The sequence below is a fragment of the Anabrus simplex genome, chromosome 5 (genome assembly GCF_040414725.1).
Source record: "Anabrus simplex isolate iqAnaSimp1 chromosome 5, ASM4041472v1, whole genome shotgun sequence".
NCBI classification, from domain to species: Eukaryota; Metazoa; Arthropoda; class Insecta; order Orthoptera; family Tettigoniidae; genus Anabrus; species Anabrus simplex.
Genome location: NC_090269.1, coordinates 182708526 through 182724256, shown reverse-complemented (window position 1 = coordinate 182724256; position 15731 = coordinate 182708526). Strand labels below are relative to the sequence as shown.

The 15731-nt window shown below is 41.7% G+C and overlaps 1 protein-coding gene across 1 annotated transcript in view; it reads left to right on the top strand.

Annotated features, from left to right (window-relative positions):
- The window catches only part of LOC136874423 (uncharacterized), a 463178-nt gene that overhangs the window by 282894 nt on the left and 164553 nt on the right, over positions 1 to 15731 (top strand). Inside the window, exon 5 of the mRNA XM_067148056.2 lies at positions 8353 to 9158. Within this exon, the coding sequence (XP_067004157.2) occupies positions 8353 to 9158 (806 nt within the window). The remainder of the gene's footprint in view (positions 1 to 8352; positions 9159 to 15731) is intronic.

Here is a 15731-nt window from a genome sequence, read left to right as displayed (position 1 = left end):
TAACTTTACGGTTGTTATGTAACTGACTGACTTATCTTCCTGGTCGCCTAGAGTCTAGGGTGTTATTACTCCCGTGCGGTCTCGGCTGGCACACGCTGACTCGAGCGAAGAAATTCTAAGGAGATGCGGTAGGGGAGCCCAGTATTCCTTTCTTCATTGCGAACGAAGTGCGCTACCTCTAAATGAGAACTGTCCTTCACCATTACAATCAATAAGGCACCGTCAGTTGTTAATTTTCGTTTATTTTTTACAAGTTGCTTTACTTTGAACAGATAGGTCTTACGGCGACGATGGGACAGGAAAGGGATAGATGTGGGAAGAAAGTGGCCATGGTCTTAATTATGGAACAGCTCCAGCATTTGCCTGGTGTGAAAATGGGAAACCATCTTCAAGGCTGCCGTCAGTAAGGTACGAACCCACTATCTCCAAAATACAAGCTCACAGCTGCACGCTCCTAACCGTACGGTCAACTCTCTAGGTACATAAAATAATAATAATAATAATAATAATAATAATAATAATAATAATAATAATAATAATAATTGTTCCGGGGTTTCCGTGGATCGCAGAGGGATAAGGAGCGCCTGGTGTGAATGGCTGGACAAGGAATTAACTGTGAAGTAGAACTTAACACAACAACTTTTAAAATTTCATTTCTTTCCTTTTTTTCTGAGTTTAAAATTGGAGAAATAATGAATAACAACAATATTAATGAGCTCGTCAGCTCTAACAATATAGTGGACTTAGAAGTTCGAACATCAGGTACAAAAACTTGAGAGAATTGAAAATGTTAATTTACACAGAAAAGAGCTGAATTGCTCTTGCCAGGTACAAAATTTTAAAAGAGCAAGAGATGCTCCAGGAAAATAGCCCTCGCAGGAGTGTGCGCTCCAACTGTATCATAATCTCGCCTCGCAGAAGCATCAGTTTTCTTATGGCGCATTTAAGTTCCCCTGACAACCTACCGGTTGTCTTCAATGAAAATATTTACACACCGTTGCCCCAATGTGATCTTATCTATTGCTCAACAGTTATAGGGTTCACTGTCCCCATAGGGAACTAACACCATGAAAAACTCTACATACACCAATAAATATACAGGGGCATAATTGCCCATACTAAGTGGCCTTAGTGTAAAAAGGAAAGGTTGAACATGACTGGCCATAAACAAAAGGCTAGGAGACGAAACACTTGCCCTCCTTCTAGAAATAGTTAAAACACTAAGCGGACTTATGGCCAGACGATATAGAGGCTAATCCTATTCTATGCCGGGACGACTAAATGAGAAACATTAATGCCAAATGGTTTTTAAAGAATTTTAGAGGTTTAAGAAATGTAGTCACACCATGCCAAGTTGAATGGGAACCGACGGAGTGTAATCACTCTGTGTTCCCTTATATTACTTATTTCCCAGTTGAGAATAGAACAGAGTCCTCAGACTTGCAGAAAATTCTACATTTGAACCACCAAATTTAGAAATTTACTTTAAATAGAAGAGGTTGAAACCTTCCCCTCACACTATCCGCAGGATCTATCACATATCTATGAAGATTCTGCCATTACCTTGAGTCGCTGGGCCTTCCTCACACTGGAGCAATTCAGACAATACGGCCCTAAAGAGCCCAGCTTTTATAGTATTTTATGGGGAAGCTTCCAGAACTCTTTACTGATAGGCTGGATTCCTGTACACACCTCCAATTGTAATTGGCTGGAGATAGGACATTATGTTGCCAGCCTATAATGGCAATAATTAAGACCGGATTATGTTTACAAAACGAGCGAAGCGAGTTTTATAATTTCCATACGACTGTCTTAATTACCATTATAGGCGACTTGCTTACGACTGTTTATGCTCGACGATAATTACTGTTACGGGGTTATCCGTGGAGCAGAAAGAGGTTAAAGAAGGTCTGGGCTTGAATGGGTCTAACTACAACATCAAGAATTGAATTAAAACTTTAATAAAGGTTATATTTCTTTAGAGTTTCAAAAATTAACAAATAACAACATGACAGCTACAATTGGCAATCTTGAAACAAGTCTTGGACAATCCAAAATTATTGAATATTTACACATTTGGAGCTTCAAGCCCTTAGTCTAAAATTCTGAGCAAGGAGCTCAATTTTACAAAATTTGCAATTCAAAATGAGGAACAACTTAATCAAGGGCAGAAATCCCCTAATTCAAGAGCACTTGCTCCCTAAATAACAATATCTACCCTTCCAGAGACACTCTTCATTATTACAAAATTTTGAAAAGAGCTAACAGGTTCTCAGTTTCTTCCAGCCTACTCAAGGCAATATTACATGAAAATCTGACAGTCTCTGGCCTCTAAAGGCACAATTTACGAATTGAAATTGTTTTACACAGGAGTATCTAGTACCCAACCTACCGGGCCTTAGAAAAAAAGAACAGGTTAAATAAACGGCCCGAACGCAAACTGAATGGAGGCGTACACTGCTCTCCCAGATAATGAAAATTTTAAAACCTACAGGGCTCTCGGCCGATGAAATCGGGGCTAGCCCCGAACTACTGAGGTGGCTCGCATGGAAATCACTTTAACACATTACAGGAAGAAAACAGTTACGAAAACGCAGTCACCTCAAACCAAGATGAAGGGGAGCTCGAGAGGGTAACTCACTCTTTATCCCCGATTTACAGTTAAAACTTTATGAAATTTTTACATTAACCGAAAGAATATTTACATTTTGGAAAAGCTTGTTACATAATTAAAGATTCGGACCTTCCTCTCAGATAAAGTTGCGGAGACAGCAAGAAAGATAGAATTTACGTGGCCATTACCTTGTAGATGTTCTGCCTGCCGATGAAAGAGGCGCCCCGCCTCCTGCCTTAACACACACACTTAGAAAGTCGGCGATCAACTGACAAGGAAACATGAAAAGTCGCAGTTTATATACCCTCAGGGAAGGTTCGAGATGATTCTGGGCTAATCCGTACACACCCCCTCAATTTTATTGGTTAAACTCAAAAGTTACACTCAAAATCGAACAAGAAGCCTGTGATAGGTTGAAAATTAATTACAGAAATTTTTCATTGGCCAGATTCAAAACTGGCGGAATGAGACAGAAGTGTTGCAAAGCTAGAGTTACAAAAAAAAAATGAAAGTTGAGAAAACCTATAAACACAAAATTTCTTTCAATAACAACTTTCTTTACTTTGGACCAGAGTGCATGATCATAGTGTTTTGGTAGTGTCATCTGTGGAAAAATGTCCAAACTTCTTGATGTATAGCAAAACAAAACAAGGAGACATTAATCAGTTTAGGAAACTTCACAATAACGCAATTACTTAATATTTCAGTGGTAACATCTTCTGATTAAAGTTCCAACTTCATGTAGTATCAGTTTCACCTTTTGATCGATAGAGGAGTTTATTATGGTGCTGATTTTGAATGAGCGGGGTAGAGGTGTACCTCCCGGTACAATTATTATAACCCTACTTTTTAAATATTAATAAATTTACTGTCGAGATGTCGCTTGACAGTTGAGTTTACTGAACAAGCGCAGAGCGCATGCACTGGGTTATTGATTTTCCGTGAGTGGATCAGAGACCTTGACAATGTCATAATGTTTTCAAAGCTTTGATAGAAAGTTATCACAAACTAGCTTTATGTCAAATACAAACTGTTTATTGTACACTTGGTGAAGTGAATTTGCGAAAATGCGCCATGTGGTTGTGGAATATTGGAAGTAGAAAGTGCATTGATGTTAATATGTGTGTCCGACATGTTTGATTTTGGAAACAAGTGCGAAGTTAGTGCGTTGAGCGCAGGTGCGATGCTATCCTTACCTAATTGGTCAAACAGTTGTATCATAATGAAAATCTGAACTCTGATTGGTGGAGAACCTGTATCATAATGAAAACCGAACTCCGATTGGTGGAGAACCTGTATCATAATGAAACTTGAATTATAATGAGCCTCACTAAGATTCAGTATTCTGGCATATAATATTTATATTTCGGCATTGTCGAGCATAAAAATATTTACAAGTTTCTGATAGGTTTATTACGATTGAAGAAGTAACCAGCTGAAGTGTTGACAACTTGGATACATAAACAAAACAATCCTCAAAACTTTAGGTTTGCCAACTGCAAAAATTAACATTTCTTTATGAAATAGAGTTCATCCCGCTAAAGGGAGCAGTTAAACCGATGATAGAGACATCTAATAGTTGAAGACCAACGTATCTTGTAGTACACCAGTTCAAGTTTGTTTATATTATTGATATATACAAAGACAATTGACTTGTAAGCTACATAATTTCTACACACATTAAAGAAATAGTCCGCCTCTGTGGTGTAGTGGTTAGCGTGATTATCTGCCACCCCCGGAGGCCCCGGTTCGATTCCCGGCTCTGCCACGAAATTTGAAAAGTGGTACGAGGGCTGGAACGGGGTCCACTCAGCTTCGGGAGGTCAACTGAGTAGTGGGGAGCTCGATTCCCTCCTCAGCCATCCTCGAAGTGGTTTTGCGTGATTTTCCGTGGTTCTCCGGTTTCCTACTTCTCAACCAGCCGAATTTAGGCCACGACCGCTTCCTTCCCTCTTCCTTGTCTACCCCTTCCAATCTTTTCAATTCTATCTAATTTTCTAGCTTTCAACGTTTTTTTTTTTTTTTTTCATGAATGAAAAGCTACAACCTGTTTTCCAATCATTGACCGGGTCGGGGATGGAATCTTGCGGCTGCCGAGGCTTGTTGTACTCCTCTGGGGCAATGATTAATGAATGACAGATGGAATGAAATGATATTGGAGAGTGTTGCTGGAATGAAAGATGACACGGAAAACCGGAATTCTCGGAGAAAAACCTATCCCACCTCCGCTTTGTCCAGCACAAATCTCACATGGAGTGACCCGGGATTTGTTGTAAATGTCTTCATGACCATACATTTTAGTACTTCACACGGTATTTGTCATCTCCTCTACCAGGACATAATCCTTATGTCGAACTATCTTTAAATACTGCTGTATAAATACTTCTGCCTTCTGAAACTCTCACAAATGCACTTCCCTTGTCCGTTAATGATTCCTAGAATGTCATTTCTGGAACTGTTTCTGTCTTACCTACACATACCCTTCCATTTTTCACTAAAATTCATGTGACTGCCAATTTTTCTTGCCATCATTTTATCCTTGGCTGAAGGTTTTGCTAAAATCAATTTCCTGGTAAGCTGCTTCAGTCTCTCCTTACTTCCACAACTATTCCGAACTCTTTTTCTCTCTAAACTCCCCCCTCAAAGAACCAAACCCCACGGCACTTAACGCCCTTGAAAGGGCCTTGGCCTGCCCAGCGACCGCTGCTCAACCCGAAGGCCTGCAGATTACGAGGGGTCTTGTGGTCGGCCGTTATTCTGGGCTTTCGAGACCGAGGCCGCCATCCCACCGTCAGATAGCTCCTCAGTTCTAATCACGTAAGTTGAGTGGACCTCGAACCAGCCTTCAGGTCGAGAGAAAAATTCCTGACCTGGCCAGGAATCGAACCCGCGGCCTCCGGCCGAGAGGCAGGCACGCTACCCCTACACAATGGGGCCGGCTCTCGAACCTTCACCTCTTTCTCAATCATGTTATTTCTCTGTTATAATAGAATGGATCTGCCGCCTCTGTGGTGTAGTGGTTAGCGTGATTAGCTGCCACCCCCGGAGGTCCGGGTTCGATTCCCGGCTCTGCCACGAAATTTGAAAAGTGGTACGAGGGCTGGAACGGGGTCCACTCAGCCTCGGGAGGTCAACTGAGTAGAGGTGGGTTCGATTCCCACCTCAGCCATCCTGGAAGTGGTTTTCCGTGGTTTCCCACTTCTCCTCCAGGCGAATGCCGGGATGGTACCTAACTTAAGGCCACGGCCGCTTCCTTCCCTCTTCCTTGCCTATCCCTTCCAATCTTCCCATCCCTCCACAAGGCCCCTGTTCAGCATAGCAGGTGAGGCCGCCTGGGCGAGGTACTGGTCATACTCCCCAGTTGTATCCCCCGACCAAGAGTCTGAAGCTCCAGGACACTGCCCTTGAGGCGGTAGAGGTGGGATCCCTCGCTAAGTCCGAGGGAAAAACCGAACCTGGAGGGTAAACAGATGATGATGATGATAGAGTGGATCTTAATTATTCCCTACCACCTTTAATGGAACATGCTTGTTTTCATGCTCCTCAGCTATAACTTAACACCCATCCCATAGGTCGTTTACATTTTTGTTTATCATTTTCCACTGATCCTAATCTTTTAGCAACCATATGGTACTACTTAATAGTCCTACTTTTATAACCTTCCTGTCCGACTCGTTGGCTGAATGGTCAGCGTTCTGGCCTTCGGTTCAGAGGGTCCCGGGTTCGATTCTTGGCCGGGTCGGGGATTTTAACCTTTATTGGTTAATTCCAATGGCCGGGGGCCTGGGTGTTTGTGCTGTCCCCAACATTCCTGCAACTCACACACCACACATAACACTATCCTCCACCACGTTAACACGCAGTTACCTACACATGGCAGATGACGCCAACCCTCATCGGAGGGTCTGCCTTACAAGGGCTGCACTCGGCTAGAAATAGCCACACGAAATATAAATACAACCTTCCTTTCTATCACATTTATTTATAACTACGACTAAAACGGCTCCGTGATTCACTTCGTCTTATCACTTCAGTTTCTCTATGGAGCTCGTCTGGTTTTATCAGCACCACGTCTAGAATACTCTCCCCCCCCCCCCTTCCCAGATTAATTTATGTACCATTTGTTGGGAATGATTCCTCTTATTCGCTTTACCTTCCTGTTAACATTTTTTTTTTATTGAGGTCATCCGCTACAATCACATTCGTTTCTTTTTTTTCCACATAATAATTCTGTGTTGGCGTCATCCCCTTCCAGACCTGTACACTTTAGATCTTATACCTAGAATTTTATATTCCTCGTCTTCAATTCATAGCTTACACATTTTTCTTTCACCAGTATGAATATTTCCTGTCTTGTCTCTACGATGAACACTCCAGTTCTTAGATATTTTCCGCGCTAATATCACTTCTTAGCCATGAGCCCACGCCTATTACATTATCTGGTATAAATACTATATTCTTTCTTTCTTTCTTTCTTTCTTTCTTTCTTTCTTTCTTAATCTGTTTACCCCAGGGTTGGCGTTTCCCTCGGACTCAGCGAGGGACCCCACCTCTACCGCCTCAAGGGCAGTGTCCTGGAGCGTAAAACTTTGGGTCTGGGATACAAATCGGAAGGAGGACCAGTACCTTGCCCAGGTGACCTCACTTGCTATGCTGAATAGGGGCCTTGTGAGGTGCTGGGAAGATTGAAAGGGATAGATAAGGAAGAGGGAAGGAAACGACTGTGGCCATAAGTTAGGTACCATCCCGGCATTTGCCTGGAGGAGAAGTGAGAAACCACGGAAAACCACTTCCAGTATAGCTGAGGTGGGAATCGAACCCACCTCTACTCAGTTGACCTCCCAAGGCTGAGTGGACCCCGTTCCAGCCCTCGGGCCACTTTTCAAATTTCATCTCATTGCCGGGAATTGAACCCGGGCCTCCAGGGGTGGCAGCTAATCACGCTAACCACTACACCGCAGAGGCGGTCATATATACTATATTACTTGATTATATTCCTTTCCTTACAATACTTCTACAGGTTAACACTAACCTTACTTGACTTCCACCTCCCTGTACTCTCATCACCGCTCAGCCCACCCAGTCTCCCTATAACCCATGTAAACAAACCTCCTTACTTGTACGTACCCCTGCGGTTCAAGTGAAGGCCATCTGGGCGCTGATCCCTACCTCGTATCCACCCACATTCCCATTTTCTCACATATCCAGTCTAGAGTCTCATCTAAATTCCCAAACAGCCTCTAGTCATTATCCCTCTTACACAGTATCATACTTATAACAATATTCTTAAAATCTCCCGTAGTCATAACCAAATCCCACACATCTCCAACTATATTAGTACCTATTCCTGCTTGCCTTACGTTGTTGGTGCCTCCGTAAAAAACTAGCACCTTATCCTTATCATCTTCCTTCTACTATTCTCAACATCTGCCTTAACCTAATTCCTGGATAACTCTCTATCCTAGTTTCCTTTTTTCCACACACTTTCCCTACATGCCTCACAATAAATAAACTACAATCAGAACAAAAAGTGATATTACAGCTAGGGACTCTACTTAGGCAGCAATATCCTCTTCAACAACAGATTTCTGAGCAAAACTACAATACATGTGCATTCTTGAGCTTCCTAGCTCGTCGTAAATTCAGTAAAATTCCTCGGACAGACCAATAGCTGGACGGGAAGCGTAACGGATTCTTTGTGTTTCATTCTAGTGTATATGTTTGAAATTATGTTTCAGGTTTGATGTCGGCGGCCTTGGTCGAGGCAGTTGCGAGCTCGTGTCCATTCCCTCGGAACGGTTGGATCCGGCCCAAGACTTCTTCCCAGATCGTGACTATGACTACTACGAACGGGATCGTAACGGTCCGCCCGGTTGTAGCAGCCAGCAAGGAGGTCTCTATGGGGGCACGGACCCGTATGGCCCTTGGGGAACCTCCGGTAAAGACTACGGGCAAGGAAGTGGTGGCTGGAGCTATGCTCAAAGTGGTCAAGGAGGATATGGCTATGGCGGAGGTGCTGTTGGACACTATGGCCAAGGAGGCTTTGACGGAAATGGACCTCACGGACAAGGCGGCTATGGTGGAAGTGCTGTTGGAACTTATGGCCAAGGAAGTTATGGTGGAAGTGGACTTCACGGACAAGGTAGCTATGGTGGAAGTGCTGTTGGACCTTACGGCCAAGGAGGCCATGGAGGAAGTGCTGTTGGACCCTATGGTCAAGGAGGATCTCATCAACACGGGGGTTATGGTGGTCACGGCCATGGTTATGAAGGAGGAATCAGGCGAGGAGACCACTTCGGACCAGGATGGAATAGACCTCCTGCTGTTTACAGAGGGCCCTGGAGACCGGAGAGACCACCTCCACGGCCGTATGACTGGAAAGATGAGAGACGACCTTCCTTGCCCCCTCCACCACCCTGGAACAAAGAGCCAAGTATAGCACCTCCAGGACCTCCACCTCCAGGACCTCCGCGTCCAGGACCTCCGCCTCCAGGACTTCCGCCAGCAGGACCTAGTACCGAAGTAGGCCCCTTCGGGCAGCAAGGTAAGACTTAACATAGTACGTATATTATGTTTGATACAGAGTAGACATCTGTCAACTACACACTTCAAAAAATTTAGGGGACATGTTTTGTAACGTCTGGTATGTGAACGTTAATTTGGTAGATGGGGTTCAATGGTCGTACAGCATACCTTGAGACCTTAGCTACTCAGGGTATGTCAAATCGAAGTTATACTCCATCTGTAGGCGTAGCCATGAATTAAACTGTCAGGTGACCCCTCAAAAGAAAGTTCATAGCGGCGCGTCCGTGTCTCGTTGTGAGGTACACAGACTACTGCGGTCATTTGAACATGTTGAACGTCAACCACCACATCCCATGAGATATTTTAACGAGGTTCTGCTGACACAGCGTGAGGGACGCCGCCAACGTGTATGGAGACGCCGTGGTGAGCAGTACATGCCAAATGTTGTCCAGGAAGGCGGCCGATTCGGACAAGGTTCTGCGATGGCATCAGTATTGATGGCCGTACGGATCTTGTCGTCGTCCGTCGGAATCTTACCGGTGCGGAGTACATCGAGCAGATACTGTTACAGCGTGTGTTGGTTGCTGCATACGCTGTTGGCCCTGAATTCGTACTCATGCACAACAATGCCAGGGTTCATGTAGCGCGCATCACCAGAGCTGTCTTGCGAAAACTGGACATTCAAGAGATGGAATGGCCAGCAGTGAGTCCCGACCTCAGTTCCATCGATCATATGTGGGATAAGATTGACAGAAGTGTTCGTGGGCGTCCTGTTCCACCACAGACTCTCCAAGACGTCGAACAGGCTCTCATTGAACAAGGGGCCTGATACCACAACGTGACCTTCGTGGACTTATACGGAGCATGCCACGTAGATGCCAAGCTGTGATAAATGCTCGTGAAGGACATACACCGTACTGAAGCTCTCGAACTGTGATAAGAATCCACCCTGGAGGACTGTTATCACTTTGTTTTCGCCCCTATTTGGACATTTCCGTTTATGTTCTGAAAACAAACGTGAATCCATCGATGTTCTTTTGTATACCTCAACGGTAAAGAATAAAGATTTAGTTGGTAATATACCTGGGTATGAGGTATTGTTTTGCGGAGCGTGGCATACGTTCAAAAACATGTTCGCCTAAATTTTTGAACTATGAATTTGTACATTAGCATTTTTAGTGCGTGAGATTTTTGTTAATGAAACTCCTCAGTTCACTAGTTATACCGAACATGTTGTCCACCTCCGTAGCGTAGCGGTTAACACTATTAGCTGCCGTTTTCGGGGGTGCGGGTTCGATTTCTGGTATTGCCAGAAATGTAAGAATGGCAGGAGGGCTGGTATGTGGTTAAAATGGTTCATGCAGCTCACTGCCATTGGGGGTGTGCACCACCTCAGAGTTTTACGTACCGAACATGTTTCCTTGTTCTTACAGGAAACGCCAGTCAGTGTTATACGTAGAATACCACTTAAACCTATACAGATGGCTTTGAAAACACAGACAAGCAATGCTCCGAGAAACGTTAGCAAAGTACTTATTCCATTAAAAGCAAAACGAAATAGCGGAACAGAAAGCACTATAAGGTGATACTTATTTTGGCTACTCTGTGGCTTATTACGCGAGAATGAAAGACAACTGTTATCTCCCCTGATAGTCACTGATACCGTGGAGCACAGAGGTCTAAGACGGTGCGGGCATGAATGGATGGACAGAGAAATGTTCAAAGTATAATTTAAAACTCAAAAAATATGAAATTGTATTTCTTTCTGGGTTTCTTTTCAGATTTTAAACTTTGTTAAACAAATAACAGTTGGCTAGTCAGAACGGAAGCTCTTCAGCTCTTACACAAATAGTTATTCAATAGATATAATGATTTTTAAGAGATGAGTTAGGTAGCTCAAACATTACACTATTATCAATCTCACAACACAAGATATACAAAACAAGAGTGTTGGCACGTCTTCAGATAAGATACAAAATTAACATAAAATCAGAAATACATACATAATCCAGAGAAAAGAACGTCGCCGATTGTGGAAGCACTGAACACAAGAGGTCTTGTGAATCAACTTAAATTAAGCTTAATTAATTAAACTTGGCTGTAATAATAATTCGTCAATAATTTTGAGAAACAAACTTTAATTATCCAAATAATTTATAACTTCCGACCTTTTTAGATTAATTAAAAGAAATAAGAATATTGAACTTCTGCCGTCAACCTCTTAAAAGAAAACGAAAAGACCACAGAAAAATAAATAATCGTAGGTTGAAGGTTAATTTAGATTAAATTAAATCGTTACAATCAGAAAATCTCAAGATTTCTGAGACATTGAACAGTGAAGAACCTTCTAATGAAGTATCTCGGTTAAATAAATTGCCCCGCAAACAGTCATAACCCGCAGAAATCACCCAATTTCAAATATCGAAGCAATAATAATTCAAGAACATGCAATTAAAGTCAGAAGTAGAACAAACTACTCCAATATCACCCAAGGAGCGGTAACTCAGCTCAAATAAATAAATCAATCACAGCAGTAACACATCTGCGTGCAGTCAAGATCATTCCCCAAAATCAGATGACAGTCAAACCATTAGTAATAATAATAATAATAATAATAATCAACTGACCTTGAAATGTCAGTTTCAACATTGCAAGGCAAAATGTCACGTGTGCATTCTATGACATCGAAGAAAAACAGATGACGACCACCGAAATCAAATGAGAACTAGAAAACCGAGTAACTCATTAGATAAGCCTTCCCTGAAAACACCTTTCTTTCTTATACTTGGCCAAGATCTCTTGATAATGTTTCAAATAATTAATATAATTATTATGACATTAAGGAAATGAAATTCAAGCGGCATAACTTATTCAGAGACTACTTACATGATAGGTTAGTTGAGAGCTCTTCAACGTAAATATACCTTTACAGATATGAAAATTAGAAATAACTGAATTAAAGGAAAAATTAATATCATCCATAGATTAGATTTGAAACCCCGTGTGTATGAAAATAAGGTAGATTGGATAAGACCCGATTCTCAATTCTTAAATTTTAAACAACCACGAAAGGTTCAAAATCAACTTTAGATCTTCTTACATATCCTTGCATTTAAAGGTGTCCACGTCCCATAGCGTGATTACACCACTCACCGTTTGGTAGGTTAACAGTACAGAAACGGTTAAGATTAACTTACAAGTCGGACGATAGCATAAATCAAAATTAATATCAAAATAACTCAAATTCTTCAGGCCGAACGCCCAGATTGGGAAAACGTCACCCAGGATCTAATCCCACGATCATTCTTCTTTCTTCTTGACAATATTATACAAGAAAACGCTCCAGAAGCAAGCGTCTTATTTCAATTCAGCCACAAGAATACCAAAATCCAAACAACTGCAGCTCAGATTTAATTGTCGACCTCATACTTCACTTGTCGCGACCAGATAGCAGCACCGCTTAGTGAGCTCTCCACTCAAGTTCTGAGTTGACCGCTAGATGTCTCACCATTAGCCATTAAGGAAGATCATTCCTTCCAATATTTGTTTTCGTAGAGATGCAGACAAGCTCACGGCGCATAAATATAATGCAGAGTACTTGCACCCCACGGAGTAATAATCGTAATTCCATTACAGCCTCCCCCTCGAAAGGTGCGACCAGGGGTGGGGCATAACCAGCATGTCTTGATAAAATAATTTGTTGTTGCAGGAGTATATATAGAAGAAAATGTTCCACCTTCAATAATTTAGCATAGAGGTGACTCGAAGAGAGTAGAGATAGACTTGGGTGATGTATAACGCAGTGATACAGGTCACTCGCAGTTGTTTAGTGTTCTATTAAGTCCACCTTTTCATGCAAAATATCACCAGATGCTAATCTTCCATGAAATGTCCAGATAATACTAAATATACAAGGAAATCTTAATTCACTTAACCACAATAAATTTTCAGAGGTACAATTACACGATAATACGGGTCTTACAAGGTTTTAAACATAATATAGTTCTCTCTTGAGTTGACTCAGGGGCTTCAATTGTAGGGAAAGACATGACCTTATGAGTGATAACCATACTACCACATAATCTTTTTAAATAAAACACAAGAGGAGGAGAAAAAAAATTAAAATTAATAAATAAGAAAACATAAGCCTCCCCGAGGAATAAGTCAGTGCAACAAACATTAGATAATACCTTAAGTGACATATCACACCAATCGCTTTATCATCAGTTTCTTCCAAAAATCAAAATGCCACAGCACGCCATATAAAATGAATGCCAGGTCACACACGGTCAACTACATACCAAAGATAAGAGTAGGTATTAACAATATACAAACCAAGATAAATTCCAAACAGATATATCAGTGAGCTCGAAACTCATCAATCAATACATGGCCTACATTCTTTAAAATTTCTAAATCATCACTAGGTTTAAATTAATTATTGCTTTACACTGCTTCAACTTCCATAGTCCACTACATATATACTCATTCCAAACAGAAGGTGAAAAACTAGAAACAATAATAAATAGAAGGATACTGGATAACACGTTTAGAACAGGAACCTAAGCAAGAGTAAAAGATATGAATGTTTAGAGCAATGGTAAAAGGTTAATTACAGTTGGAGACATATGTACAATTCAGATGTAGGGTACGCGTAAGGTGAGTCATCAAAAACCGAACTATCAGCAATTACCAGGCAATCAACACACAATATCACATCTACACCGGGACAGAAAATGACCAGGAGAAACACCGGAGACAAACCCATCCTGAAACCACATAATCCTTCTACAAGGCCCCATATCCAGGTAGAGGATCGATGACTGCAATACCGTCTGAATGAGCAGAATAATCCCATACTTATTCTTCTACATCACAGAACGATAAGTTACTATACCAATGACACCTTTCAGATGAAGTTCCATAATAAAATGCACTAGACAGGCAGGTTAATTGAAATGAACGTTTAAATCCACAAGCTTAAGTAAGATGACCTCAGATGAACAAGTTATGGCAGAGAATATAAGAAGTTGAACCACGAGTCAGATGACATATACCAAAATAAACACATTAGTTAAGAATTTTTCCCAAAATGAGTTGTAGATACATAAAATGAGTTTTCACCAAATCCACCCTTGACACCAAAAGAAAAATAAAAGGGCAATGTACAACCTCCTCAAGGTGTCCATACTACAACAACCCACATACTAAGTTACTCCAATAACAACAATTCAATACTACTCAAATGATCACCAGTGCCGATGTGTCAGCCTCGAAGGTAAAGGACATACAAATCCTCGACAGCATCCCACAAATCACAGAGTGCCCACCCCAATATCATCACAACAACCGCAATAACCACCATCATGACTTCAGAGGAACACAGTCACCTCTCAACGAAACCATAATGCCACCCCAACATAATTCCCAAAATCAAACCCATAATACCAAAGCACACCTCCAAAATAAGGATCAGAAACCATACCCTACAGGTCAAAAGGAGGTACACCCCTTAGGTCATGAATCCTTCATCATCTCAACACTACTTTACCATAACGGACGGAAGAAGGAAAACTCTAAGTACATTACATGAACCTACAACTCAAATTAAACCATATACAGTAAAACAAGTCGCAATTTCCCCCAAAACACCTTAGAAAATGATGATAACAGCGATGAATAGGCAGGGTACCAGATCACCTTACAACGTGAAGTCCACACGGATATACAATACTTCAACAGGAAGAAATCACTTAACACAACTATCCTTACACTTCCCCTTTTGAAGATGGCATAAACACCTATCAGTAGACTATACCACCCATCACAAATGAGATTTTGAATTCAACCCCAGACACACAATATATCAAGCCGCTTTCACTTGGGATAAATGAACTCTCCGAATTCTTTTCGCCACAGGATCACTGACAAGCATAGATACAGGGCTCAAAACTGCAATATCGTACAAGGTCCCTGAAATCTAGGAGCTAATTTTGAAGTAAATTTATTTATAGCCTTGCTGACAGGATAACATTTTACGAAGACTTGGTCTCCAACATTTAGCTTGGTGGGTTTTCGGCCCTTGTCATAGTTCTTTCGTACCTTTTCATACGACACAGCCAACCTCGTTTTGGCCTCATCCCACACCTTTCGCACATCACGAAGAGTAGAGACTTCAGGTAGCAGTTCCTCAATTCGAAGGAGATTAGATAGAGGAGAAAATGGAACAAAACTAAACATTAATTCCATAGGAGTTTTGCCATGAGACTCATGGGTAGCAGTATTAAATGCATACGACAACCAATGAAGACAGGTGTCCCACTTGGTATGATTAGAGTGGTGGTAAGCTATGAGAGCAGACTTCAAATTTCTATTCATCCTCTCGGAATATGAGGGGTTGGGATAATATGGAGTAGTGGTCACATGGGAGATGCACAAGTCAAACAAGTACTTCCTGAATGAATGACTAGTAAACCCAGCAGCATTGTCAGATACAAGAAACTTAGGAGTTCCAAAGCATGCAAAAATAGAATTTAAACAGGAAATAGTGGACTGCGAATTAGTTGTTTTCGTCGGGAAAATCCAGAAAAAC